This window comes from Strix aluco, chromosome 1 (assembly GCF_031877795.1).
Source record: "Strix aluco isolate bStrAlu1 chromosome 1, bStrAlu1.hap1, whole genome shotgun sequence".
Classification (NCBI taxonomy): domain Eukaryota; kingdom Metazoa; phylum Chordata; class Aves; order Strigiformes; family Strigidae; genus Strix; species Strix aluco.
The window spans coordinates 106,860,396-106,874,421 of NC_133931.1; the positions used below are offsets into that span (position 1 = coordinate 106,860,396).

The following is a 14,026-nucleotide window of genomic DNA, read 5'->3' on the forward strand; positions in this document are numbered from 1 at the left end:
CTGGCTGGGCGATTGGTAGTAGACACCCATTTCCTTTGCTTTCCATCCCCCTAATCCTCACTCAGAGGCGCTTAACCACATCATCACTAACTGTAAGGGCTGTACAATCAAACCTCTTCCTTACATACAGTGCAACACCTCCACCTTGCCTGCCCTGCCTATCCCTCCTGAACAGCCTGTAGCCCTCCATCCCAGCGCTCCAATCATGGGACTCATTCCACCAAGTCTCACTAATACTAATGATGTTGTAGCTCTGGAAGCTGACCAACACTTCCAGTTCATCCTGTTTGTTTCTCACACTGCATCCGTTGGTGTACAAGCATTTCAGATACACTCCTGAGCCCTCCGTGCTCCCAGAAGCAGTGTAAATGTTCCCACTAGCATTGTCACCCTCAGGCGATGCCATGCCAACCCTTGGCTTACTACTGCAATCCTGTTGGTATCTCCTTCACCCACTGATTCTAGTTTAAAGCTCTCTCAATCAGTCTCGCCAGCTTATGCCCAAAGACACGTTTGCCCCGTCAGCATAGGTGGATCCTGTCAGGCCCCAGCATACCTTGTGTCTTGAAGGATCCTCCATGGTTTAAAAACCCAAAGTTTTGGTGGAAGAACCAGTCCTGGAGCCAGGTCTTGATACCCTGGGTTCACCCTGTTTTCTTCCAGTGTCTCCCTCCACTACTGGGAGGATTGATGAAAACACTACCTGTGTTCCCAAATTCTTTAGCATTCTTCCCAGGGTTCTGAAATCTCTTTTGATCAACCTCAGACTTTTGTTACATTAGTACCCACGTGAAAGAGCAGGAATGGCTAGTAGTCTGAAGGTTGTACTAGGCTCTTCAGTCTTGTGGTAACATCCCTAATTCGGCCCCAGGGAGGCAGCAAATCCCCCTGAAAAGAGGGTCTGATCTGCAAATGTGTGCTTCCATTCTGCACAGGAGGGAATTGCCAATGACCATAACTGACTGTTATTTCTTCTTGGTGCTGGTCATAATGCAGGCTTTGTTCAGAGGGACTGGTTTCTCTGACCTTGACAAGACTACTTGCGCAGGTTCTTCCTCTTTCTCATTATACACTTCATCTACCGTGTCCAGGGCCTCATACCTGTTCTGTAAGGATATCTTAGTGGGTAAGGAGGGGACTCTCTTACTGCTTAGTGCTGTGATCTTCTTCCAGCCCTCCTTATCCCTTGCGACACTGCCTTCCTCCTGGCACAAAACAGGTCCAGGACCTGCTTCTGTATTGGCCACTCTGAGTTTGCTTGTATGCATCAGAGATGGCAGAGTGCAGCTCCACTGATCAATCTCCCTCTCAGATTCTCAAATACTCCTCAGTCTGCCCACCTCCTCCTGCAGCTGAGCCACCAAGCAGAGCAGATCTGGTCACAGCTCCCACAGGCTTGCTTGCGAGCACTTTCCACCTTTAGGAATATCCTTTCACGCATCCCACAGCTGGAAACCTGGGTGATTGGATGCTTGAACAGGAGCTCTGCCTGTGTGAATGCACTGGTTCTGCCAGGTGCTAGAAGCTCAGGAGAAGCAGAGGACAGTCATTTTTGCTGGGTGGTCTCCATGGTGCCATGCACCTGCCCACTGGGAAATGTATATGCTCGTTCATTGCTTGGGCAACACCCCCTGCACAGACAAGCCTCTCCTTGTCCACGCGTGTCCCTCCTCGCATGTTCCACTGCGGCTGGTGCTCCTTCCATGGCTCCAGCATCCATTGCCAGTAGTCACTGAGAAGTAGAAAACCAGAGTCACAGCTCCCTGGGAGCTGCTCAGGCACCCTCCTCTGTGGGGCCGTGCAACTGTGAGCTGCATCACCCACCAGCTGACAATAGGTCAGATGAGGAGGACACAATAAGGCAGAAAAAATTAGTGCTTCTTCTATTGATTTTTTTTTTTATTCTAAATATTTGACACAAGAGCACACAGACAGTGAATGCTTTGTTCACATGACCAGAAATCCCAGGGATAACTTGAAGAGCTGTGTCCCCGGACACTCTCCAGGCACACCCAGGTCCAGGGCAAAGTTTACAGAGATGTGAAGCGGAAATACAAGCCGAGTTCCATTATGCAGTGTAGGTATCCTGTAAACAGCCCTATAAACAATGCTACTGACCATCACAATGTTATCAAAGGTCTCATGGCACTTTGTCTTGTGTTCCCATAAAGGTCCTGGAGTTGGCTAATTACACGAGAACCTGAGCTATCAGTTCTAAAAATAATCATGTTTCTAACCCTGAAGAACTTATGAAGATCTAAAGCCAAACAACACAAATCAACGTTTGTGACATCCTCCTGATTTCTTGAGGCTTCGTAATTTTGCAGTTCTCAAGGTCAGCATTTTTTGTCAACAGTGAAATGCTTTTGTATTTTCCTTAATGACCTGTTTATATCCAGATCTTCCACTGTATTTTCAAAAGTATTTTCAATTTTTTTCTTGTATTACTATTATGTCAACATAAATGTAAGGCAAATGCAAGTCTTAAGCCACCCATTCTTTTACTAGAGTAGAAATAAGAATTCGCAATGTTGATGGTATTAAAACAAAAAAAGGTTAAATTCCCATAGTCTCCTTTTTCACCACAGCCCACTTTCCAAAAACCCCATGCCTAGTTCTGTTGCTTCCTTCTTTCCAAGGCTAAGTTTACATGTTTTTTCCACAGCATACCATACTGCTAGCTCTACTGTACTGCTAGCTCTAGGTATGTTGCTCTTTCTCTCTCAGCACTGCCCGAAGGACCTTGTGGGTAGTGCCCAAGTTTCTACACGGGTTTAAGGGCACAAAGCCCCATAAGTCCACACACTTAACACTGTTGGTTGTAGCTTGGTTTAAAAATACCATGCTCAGGACTTGGGTGAGCCTTGAGCAGGCCAAGCAGTACCCCCTCCCCTGATGCTGTCTAGCCCAGGTGAAGCTTTGAGCCATTGGTGGTGCCCAAACTCTCCTGTTTCTGTACCCATTGGCTGGGGTGGGTGCTCAGCCAGGGCATCCAATATTGATGCAGAGCCTGGATCTGGGAGAAGCTTGGACCTCAACTGAAAGAGCAGACTTGTGGAGGATGTGTTGATCATGGACACAAAGCAGCGGCATTAATGGCCTGGGCTACAACATTTCCAATGCTGCACTTCCTCTGGTCTGACATGACTGTAGCAGGAAGCCCAAGTTCCTTGTCTCTCCTTTCTCTTTTTCCTTTTTGTCATGAAACAGCCTTTATTTAGTGTCCTCCTGCACTGGGTCAGGGACCCCATGTGTTCCTGGCTAACACCCATTGCAGCACAGCCCTTCTTAGCTAGCTCCAACCACCAGAGAATCCTGCCAGTTCTCACAAAGGGCAAAAAATGGTAAAGCCATTTTTCCAGGGCATATCATGGAAATGTATCTGGAAATATTGGGCAAGTTGAATTTTTCAGAAAGAAAGTTTTAATAAACTATTTCTCCTATTCCTGAGCCAAGTGGCATACACACACACACACACATTCACTCAGACTATATGAGTGAAAATGGAGAGTATTAAAACCATGACTACTTAAAAACTGGTCAAATCCCATCATCCTTAAGCAGCTCTGGAATCTACCCAACATGTACAAACAGAAATACAAACAGCTCCAGATATACTAAGTCAACCTCAGCTACTGCCATTAAACATAGGAGGCTTGGGTAAAGATAGGTCAAGGTCCGGATTTTTCAGATGTACACCCCTACAACTTTACTACCACCTCAGAAATCACAAGAACGCTTATAAATTTAACATACTATTAATGTTTACAGGCCCATTACTCAAGGCATTTGCCAACATCTAGCATTTCTAGTTTATAGACATGAACTTGAGACTGGATTTTTCCATGCAGGAATCTACAGTTTTATATATGATTAGTCATCTCCGCTAAAAACAAAATAATCACCTAACAGTCTGGTGAGACACTTTACATTGTTTCTTTTAGTGTTTCTAGCCATTTCAAACTCACAGGGGATTTTTATCTCCCCAGTGCTTTCTAAAAATCTTACCTATTACATCTCAGCAACATACTGCTTTAGTCTGAAAGCACATACACACTTAGATAACCTTACTGAGAATGCAGTCCTTACAAAAGGCCTTTGTGTGACTATGCACACAGGAAAATGTATACACAGACTTCATGTCACTCGGTGAACTGAACTGAGGTTCAGACATGAATGTAAAGGTATCCCAAATCTAACAAACTTATTGGAGGTAACAGCAAGCAAAATTCTGAGCTCAGTGAGTTATTCTAACAAAATGAGGCATAGGAGTCCTAAGTTATTGTGAAATGTGACTAACTATTACCATTGCAGAGATACTAACCATGTTTGTTCCGCTTCTTCTGAAGAACAGATATGGGTGGGTCCAAGAAATAACCCAGAACAAATAAAATCAAATATCAAATCTGGATGTTCTCTTATTAACTAGACAATGTGAAATCAAATATATATTTGACAGGAACAAATTCATACCCACAAGTCTCAGTGCATGTATATACCATATATTGTTGGTTTGCCACTACACCATCAATGCCAACTTTTGGGGTTTTTTAGGTTAACTGCCTTCTGAGGAAACAGACTAACACATGTTAAGCCAGATTTCCTCATGAAAATCCTTCACAGACTTCTAAGTGCTCTTTCAAATGCCTGGCACTTGCTATGGAAAGAGACTAAAGTGGTCAAAAGTTGTTTCAGTGCTCCCACAAGACCAATAATTTCATCTAACAGTTACTTTCAGGGGATGTTGTCTTTCTTTGTCACTTGGACCAAAACATGCTTACATGTGAGAATATGGCTGAGAGTTTGATATAGCATTCAGTTATATGAATTCATGTTAACTATTTTCATATGCAGGGAGAAGTTTGTGTGCTGGGAAGCTTCCTGCTGAGGTCTGAGGGCCTCCTCTCATCACTTGCATGTCCTAGGTATGAACAGCTACCATCCACTTCAATGGGAGTTTCACATTAGCTTGCAAATGAAAAGGGTGGAAAATAGTACTTCAATATACAAATCAACATCGTTCTGTTTGTTTTTACAGCTGGATTATTCTACTGCAGTAAACATAAGCACACAAATTTCCTGGACCAGTTCCATCCCACGTTTTGATTTCCTATCCATAGTGCATTTCATCTATGCTTGTTTTCCTGTATTTTCTTTCACACCTGCCATCTGCTTTACAAACGAATCACAACTTGTATATAATACAGGTGGCAACAGGAGAAAGCCCAAAAGTCAGTTTTAACTAGGCAGGATATGAACAGCTGTAGATTAAAAAAATATTTGAGGACAGTATGTACACAATACCAGAAAAAGGTCATTGATACGTGAAAAGCTAATTCTGCTTTTTCAAGAACTCTTGAAACAACTCTTTGCCAAAGATGTTAGAAGATTTCTACAATTATGAAAATGTAACTTAACGATTTTAAAGGCTTATTTTTTTAAAAGGTCATGGAGGAATTTGAGGTGAATCCATTTTTTAAGGCTACTTAGATTGCTGGGATGGCACAAGCAGTGGGCTGCAACCTGGAACAGTTTCCATATAACACCACCAAAATTGAGTATCTAAGAAGAAATCTTTACAGCGGCTATACATCATAGAATGGCTTGCATTGGAAGGGACCTTAAAGATCACCTAGTTCCAACTCCCCTGCCATGGGCAGGGACACATTCCACTAGACCAGGTTGCCCAAAGCCCTGTCCAACCTGGCCTTGAACACTTCCAGGGAGGGGAGGGGGCAGCCACAGCTTCTCTGGGCAACCTGTTCCAGTGTCTCACCACCCTCACAGTGAAAAAATTTCTTCCTTTTATCTAATCTAAATCTGCCCTCTTTCAGTTTGAAACCATTATCCCTTGTGCTATGACCACACTCCCTGATAAAGGGTCCCTCCCCATCTCTCCTGTAGGCGCCCTTTAAGTACCGGAAGGCCACTATAAGGTCTTCCCAGAGCCTTCTCTTCTCCAGGCTGAACAACCCCAACTCTCTCAGCCTGTCCTCACAGGGGAGGTGCTCCAGCCCCCTGATCATCTTCATGGAGTCAGTATGACTTCATATCAAGGGGGAGTCATCCTTGATCAACCTGATAACCTTTTGTGATGAAACAACTGGCTTGGTAGATGAGGGGAAAGCAGTGGATATTGTCTTCCCAGACTTCAGTATGGCCTTTGACACTGTCTCCCATAACACTCTCATAGACAAGCTGTTGCTGTAGGGGCTGGATGAGCAGGCAGGGAGGTGGATTGAAAACTGGCTAAATGGCTGGGCCCTGAGGGTGGTGATCAGCGGTGCAAGGTCTAGTCAGAGGCTGGTAACTAGCGGTCTACCCTAGGGATCCATAGTGGGTCCAGTCCTGTTTAACATCTTAATTAATGACCTGGATGATAGGGCAGACTGTACCCTCAGCAAGTTTGCTGATGACACAAAACTCAGACGAGTGGCTGATAGCCCAGAGGAGCATGCTAACATCCAGCATAATCTCAACAGGCTGAAGAAATGAAGTTCAGCAAGGAGAAATGCAAAGTCCCACACCTGGTGAGGAACAACCCCCACACCAGTATATGCTGGGGCCACTCAGCTTGAAAGCAGCTTGGCAGAAAAGGACGTGGAGGTCCTGGTGGACACCAAGTTGAACTTGTGCCAGCAATGTGCCCCTGTGGCAAAGAAGGCTACCGATATCTTGGTTAGACCAAATATTGTTGAAGGAGGTGATCCTTGCCCTCCATCCAGCACTGGTGAAGCCACATGTGGAGTACTGTGTCCTGTTCTGGGCTCCCCAGTACAACAGAGACATGGACATACTGGAGACAGTCCAGTGAAAGACCACGAAGACGATTAAGGGACTGGAGCATCTCTCCCTTGAGGAAAGGCTGAGAGAGCTGGGACTGTTCAGCCTGGAGAAGATCAGGGAGATCTCATCAATGTGTATAAATACCTGAAGGGAGGGTGCAAAGAGGACAGAGCCAGGCTCTTTTCCATGGTGCCCCATGACAGGACCAGAGGCCATGGGCACAAACTGAAACATGGGAGGTTCCCTCTGAACATCAGGAAATGTTTTTTTTACTGCGAGGGTGACCAAGCACTGTCACAGGTTGACCAGGGAGATTGTGGAGTCTCCATACCTGGAGATACTCAAAAGCCGTCTGGACATGGCTGGGGCAGCTGGCTCTAAGTGGCCCTGCTTGAACAGAGGAGTTGGACCAGATGAATTCCAGAGGTCCCTTCCAACCTCAACCACTCTGTGGTTCTGCAAATATCAAAACATTGAAATTCATACAAACATTTGTGCTTTATGCAAGACACTAAATGTCTTTAAAGAAAGGGAATAGTCCTGGTTTGATATCCCTTGCAGTGACGTGTCATGCAAATCCCTTCTCAGTTATTCAGCAAGATCCTTAAAATTCCCCAACAGCTCCCCTCTGCCCTCTTGGTAACTTGCCACACCTGCTAAGTCTCCTGCAAGCTTCCTGTTTCTGACTTAGCTTTTGAGAACTTCTTCAGCTATTTGCCCTCATAATTTCCTTTGTGCACACTGCCCGATGGTTTACACTACTGTAACCCTTGTGCTAGGTGTCAACAGCAGAAGCAGAGGAGCAGTTTATCTGGTGGGCTTTTTCTTGTTCCAAGAGTTTTCTAATATAAATATTTAAAAAATCACAAGGCAGCAGCTTGTTACCCTTTTAAAGAGTCTAGCTGTTCACTTCAGGGTCCCTCCAAAGAAATTATTTAACTGACAAAGAGTGAAAAAGAACAGGCCTCTGCACCCTTTCAAAGACAAAAATGTAAGGGCTGAGTGCTGACTTGTTTAGCCTTGCCAAAGGAAGACTGAGGGACACAAGGAGGGGGTCAGATCTCTTGCTATAAATACATCAGGGAGAAAAGTTATTCATGCTAAGAGACAATGCTGGCATAAGAACAACTGCATATAAACTAGCTGTGAATACATTTAGAATGAATACTGAAAGCTGATTTTCATCCAATGGAGCAGGAGAAGCAACAGCAGCACACATGTGCACAACGACATCCAAGTTCAAGAACAAGAATTTAACAGGAGACTGGACTCTGACACAGAAGACCCATTTTACTGTTGCATCCTTGTCATCTGTTCGACATTATAATTCATTGCAATAAAAGATTAATAACTTCATGAATAACTGTGTCGCGTGTTACACCCATGCATAAACCTCATGATGGCCATAGTGATGAATGACAGTCAAGTGCACTGAATGAAAAATTCCTGCCAGCCTACGCCTCACAGAAAAGGAATTAACATGACATACCAGAGTTTATCAGTCTCAGAAATAATCCCGATAAAGCATGTACATAACTCAACCTTCAATGTGTGGCTGACGCACCGATTTTGTACTCAGAATGCCATTTCAGCTAGGGGTTAGATTTCTCAACCCCCTCATGCTGCTCTGGAAGTTTTTCCAATGTAGTCACTGTGGAGGCACAGTTAAATGGGTACAGACATCTAAGAAGGTGACACCACATATTCTTCCTTGCTACAATGAAATATGCAGTGCAGGCAAAAGGCACTTTTATACCATTATAACTGCAAATGAACCAGGAAAATCATATGCTTTAACTAGACTTGAACCACTAACACAGACTCACATGAAGTTCTTGAAAGAAATCTTTAAGAAACAAAACTAAACCCGTTTCAGCACACAACCTATTCTTACTTCACAGCAAGAAGGTTTTGCTCATTAGCTGGTTTTGAATGCCAGAAGGTAACTAACTTTCAGAACAGACTGCCCTGTAACATTGTGTTGTGAAATTTCACATTCATAATTTTATTATAATATGAATAGAGGCGATATCTGAAGAGCAAAGAAAATGACTATACAAAGAATTTATAGAACATTCATTTACATAATGGAGACCTTTTGATGCTTCTTTACAGTTTCAAGAAAAAGGCAAAAATTTTCACTAGTAGGTAAATCCAAGAAGGAAACATTAAATTTTTAATGATACTGTTGGATACATGGAAACCATTTAATTAAAAACATGGCTTTTAGCATTTTTGTAGTTTTAACACTGCACTATTATAGTAGTACATTTACTAAGCAGGTTAATAGGAGTCTGGCTAAATACATGTGTCAACTTGCTGCCATTCGTTATGAAACTGCATATACACATCTACCAAAAACCTTGAAACAAAGTGCTGTATTAACTATTTAGTCTTGTATTTGCCATGAACATAAGTTTTGTGAATATCTTTCTACATCCACTACACAATGGTACATACTGAACTATTTTGCTCTGTGCATTTTTTAATCCATTAAAAAGCAAAAGCACGTGGCAATATACCATCCAAAGGAATGCATAATAGAAAATCTCCCTTCGAAACAGGGCAACTTCTTTTTTCCCCACTTACTAAGTAGAGCTAAACTCCCAGAAAACCCCACCAGGAGTGTCAGCGTTCAATTCTTTATGCTCTTGAATTAAGCAGGCCTTGAGAAAGCACAAGAAATACAAAAATAAGGCCCTGAATGGAAATGATAATACATGGGGGAAAAAAAGACACTTTCAGCCCAAAGGCCAACACTTGGTGTCCAACAAGACACACTAAAATTTAAGTATCATCTACAGAAGTGAAAAAATATAGTAAAAAATTCCTCCTCATTTCAATGCTCACAACACATCAGATTTAAATCTAATCGAGACTTAAATCTAATTGACGTGTCAGCTGAAGAAATTCACTGGGCTCCAACTGGCTGACTAGATTAAGCAACTGGGTTCTTGGTGCATCAAAAGAATATTAAAAGGAAACTTGTCCTCACATGTTTCAAAAGCTCCTAAAAGTAAGAACTGCATTCTTTTTTGGATGGTACATAAACACCGTTTAAGTAGGATACCTCTGTGTCAGAAGAACAGAATTATTTGGTACAAATCAGAGGCACTTGCCTTTGTTGCTTCAACGGTAGCTACTACGCTTTGGATTGCTTAACCCTTCTACACACATCCAATGCCCACTGCTACTAATACACCACTTCTTCATCCAAACACATTAAACTTCAAATCTTTCTTCTCTCTTCTTCTCTTCCCCATTCCCTTCCTTTTAAAAAGTATAAAGTTATTTATACAAAGTTCATACTTACACAAATAATTTGTTAACACTTTGGCTACGATCACTAAGGTTTTCATGGTCCTAATACTTCAGAAAATAGGAAGAGAGCTGTTAATAAAAAACAGATCCAAATTTATACAGGACAAATGTAGTTCAAATTGGTGGAACCTTCTTACCATATAGCCCAACCAGAGTTTCCCATTTCATTTAACCATTATTTAGTAAAAGTGGATAAAAGGACTAAATCCTCCAAGTGGGTATAATTACTAGTTAATCCAGTGCCTCGTGCATCGGCATGGTGAATTCAGCATGTCATTTTACTCCTCAGGTTATTAATATAATGTTGACAGCCACACATCAAAGAAACAGAGGCAATGAAACTTTTCAGCACTGTCACACTGAAGCTGCTTTATTACCATCAGTTCTGATAAGGGGGTCTAGTACTGCTCTTTTTGGAGTGAATGGGAATTGCACAGTAGACCTCAGCTGCTTACTATCCTCATGAAGGTTTCCACTGTAACTTACTATATCGATTTTCTGTAACGCTAACTAGCACTTTGTTATGCATTTAAAATACTTGTGTGTTTAGAAAGATACAGAGATATGTACAAGTGTGATGATTGTAGAAATCATGACATAAAAATGCTCTAAAGAAATGGGACAGTAACAAAATAAATTCCATTCCCTTTTGGTTTTCCTGACTCAAGAAATTATTTTAAAAAAAAAAAAGTAAACCAAAAATAGTTCCTGCAGGTTAAAAAAAGCCAAAAAAATTCCCAATACTCTAATAAAAAGGGGGCCAAAAGAATCCACAAATATAATTATGTATTAGGTAGGGGAACAAATGGTACTACCAGAACAGTACTGCAGAGACAGGAAATGGGAAGTATCTTGTCACTGTAAGACAAAAGCCAAAATACGAGACTCTTGTCTATAGTAAGGCACAGGCTACACACAGTTTTACTTATGCAAAACACCGCTAAAGAGGCAAAGCTCAACAGTGGTCTAGTTTAAGAATTTCCATATGACAAATCAAGATCTGAGATCTACTATAAATTATCTGGCACAGGTAAAAATATATAAATTATAAAATTTTCTTCTTTGCTTTTCCCTCATTTTTATCCTGTATTATTAAAACAGAATCTTCCCTGCTTAGTTCTCTGTATAAAAAAATAGTAATACAAAAAAACCCAATTACAGACTAGATTTCCACAACTTTTTGTTCTGCCACCTCTCCCCTATTTAAAATTTTTCAAACTAAAACAGCCCAGCCTTAACACTAAATACAGTCTCCCTGAATATTCCACATTGCCACTCCTTTCTTACCAGAAAACAACTTGCACAAACCTTCTCTTCACATACATCTTCCCTTTTCTCCATTCAGTTCCCATCACTGATCACATAAAGATGAAAAGAAGAGCAAATAGTCTTCCTGAGACCATCGTTCTCTTAAGAGCATGTTTACAAGGCCTATAGCTACCATTGCTGCAACTATGGCAAGTGTCTTTGTGGAGGTTATACAAAACATTTTCTGCACAAAAAAGCAGCACAGCCTAGTGAGTATTTCTGCTCCAATAAATGATGAGAAACAGCATGTGAAAATATATTAGAAACCCTTCAGGAGAAAAAATTTTCATTTATGCTTCATTCAGGTACAGGCTACGTGGGTTTGGGTGGCACCCAGCTTCTTTTGTTTTGTCCTTTGATATAAAAATGAAGAAATAATGCTTCGTTAAGTCAGAGGAATCTTCAAAGAAGAGGCTGAACTCTTGCAAACACAATGCAGATAGACTGTCCTCTGCTTTCCTTCTTGGGAATGACAAGGTTCAGACACTGCTGCTTTATAGGCTTTCTCCCTCTCACAGTGCTTTCTTGCAGTGAAGAGCTCCGAGTCAAGGATGGAAAGGCTTCTTCTGGGATCCGATCATGACCTTTGATACAAAGTTCACAATGGCGCTAGCAGGTTGCTCTGGATCATGCTCTGCAAATAGGTGGCATACGTTGTCTGTGGCACTGCCCTGCTTCCTGGCAACGAACCCAAATACTCTGCAAGGGCAACAACCACAGTATATCAGAGAACAGACAGCCGATGCCTCATTTCATAAAGCAAAAAAGATACTGCAGAAACCAAAAGCACAAATCAGACCTCATCTGTTCTGATGGACAAGGTCCTGTGTGACTGCTGAACAGTGGCACAGATGCACCAGCCAACTGAGGAGGTCCTGAGGGGCTCATGATGGCCAAAATCAGGAAAGGAAACCATTCCCTTCCTTCTACTCTGCCTATATTTCATTCTGTACTGTTTGCTGTCAGAGACATGCTGCTGACCCTGGGGATGTATTTAATCTGATTCAATATTGCTATTCTCTTATCTACCTTGGGGGGTGGGGTGGTGGTGTGGTATGGCGTGGCATGTCAGGAATTGCCTCAAGAAAGGTTTTGAGGACCACACATCTCAGTGGACAGAGTACTGGAAATAGGAGTTAAGCCATCTATTTCTGTTTCTTTCCAGAAATCAGTGCCTGAGCTCTGTTTAGTTTTTTTTCTTTTGGTGAAAGGGGGACAACAACGTTTGCCTTCAACAGAAAACACTCTGCAATCCACTGGTAATTATATATTTATGCCACACACAAGTATTACTAGGAGTGTTTTCATCTGTGTGCCGTGTGTGGGATTATTTTTTTAAAGCTATCCGTCTAAGTCAGACAAGTACACTTGCGTTAGTTTTGCTGGACAAGTGGAACGCAAAACTGAGTAGCAAATGGCTGTTTTCATTTCTGAAACTTCAGTCAAATCACAGACCTGCAACCTAAACAAACCACACTAGCCCTGGCTCCAGACATCCCACCATCACGTAATTAGGTCCTGACTTGCAGAGGTGCAGATGAAGTAACTAAAGTCTAATTACAGTGGGCAGAGAGACTTTTGTCTCTGAACAGCTGCTTTCCCTTCTACATCTCTGACAATTTAGAGCACTAAGAAACTGGTGACTGTAATAAAACATTCAGTTTTAAGAGAGACTCAGACAAGTGTCCACTTACTTTGCAGAAAGGCCATCTTTCATCCATCTTGTTGTTCATTAAGAAAGTGGTAAAACAAAAAAAGGAATGGAGAAATAAAAATGAAACCTATGTTAGTTTTTTGTAGATCAACAATACAAAAACATATTAGAAATACTGCTTGTCTTCCTTACTTTCTGTCCTGTGGATCCAAAGCACAGAAAATAACAGTGTTGACTGGATAATGTCGCCGAAAAAAGAGTCTGGATAGGAAGAAATAAAACAAGTTTTAGGAATAGTTAAGATGCTTAAAACTTTAAACAATAAACAGATCTGAAAAATAAATTATATTTAATCTAAACTTAATAATGACGCTACATTCTTTTTGCTCTGAGTGACTTTGAAAGCCACCTGAACTGCTCCAACCAAATAAATACGTGTTTAGAATAGTAACATCAAGTTTTTGAACCAAGAGAAAACTGACCCTCAAGCTAAGAAAAATAACTGAAAGCATGAAATATATTTTTTCTAAAAGCTGACCATTTAGATACTGTGTCAGTGGGAAACGCAACTTCTTGGAAATTGGAATAACTTGATTATATTAGATTTCAAAATATAAGCACCCCTAGGCATTATAATACAAGGTTTTGTCCTTGATCTGCTATAAACACTTGCAGACCCCATGGAATGAAGAAGTCTGGCACTTTTTTTTTTAAACCTATAATGAATTCCTGTTGTCCCTCCTTTGTTATTGTCAGTTTTCAGATCTAAAGACTCTGTGGTAGCATTCAGTACAAAGTAAATATAAATTAACTTTTTATCACAGTATTTTACAGGCTATCCAAAGCACTATTTCAAATAGTGGAGATGCAGAGTGTCTGCTTAGGCCAACTCTGTTCAGCAATACTGGTGAAAGATACCGTGAGGATAAAATATTTCACAGAATAGGTTGAATATCA

At 41.5% G+C, this 14,026-nt stretch overlaps 1 protein-coding gene across 5 annotated transcripts in view; it reads right to left on the reverse strand.

Annotated features, from left to right (window-relative positions):
• Positions 1 to 8,056: 8,056 nt before the first annotated feature.
• Positions 8,057 to 14,026, reverse strand: part of TNS3 (tensin 3) — a 241,567-nt gene continuing 235,597 nt past the window's right edge. For 4 of the 5 annotated variants that reach the window (XM_074830370.1, XM_074830348.1, XM_074830339.1 and 1 more), the window contains 3 exons: positions 13,262 to 13,330; positions 13,110 to 13,136; positions 8,057 to 12,114 (listed from right to left, as the gene is read on the reverse strand). In XM_074830370.1, the coding sequence (XP_074686471.1) occupies positions 11,961 to 12,114; positions 13,110 to 13,136; positions 13,262 to 13,330 (250 nt within the window). In that variant the 3' untranslated portion in view covers positions 8,057 to 11,960. The remainder of the gene's footprint in view (positions 12,115 to 13,109; positions 13,137 to 13,261; positions 13,331 to 14,026) is intronic. The other variant, XM_074830359.1, reaches the window with a different exon arrangement.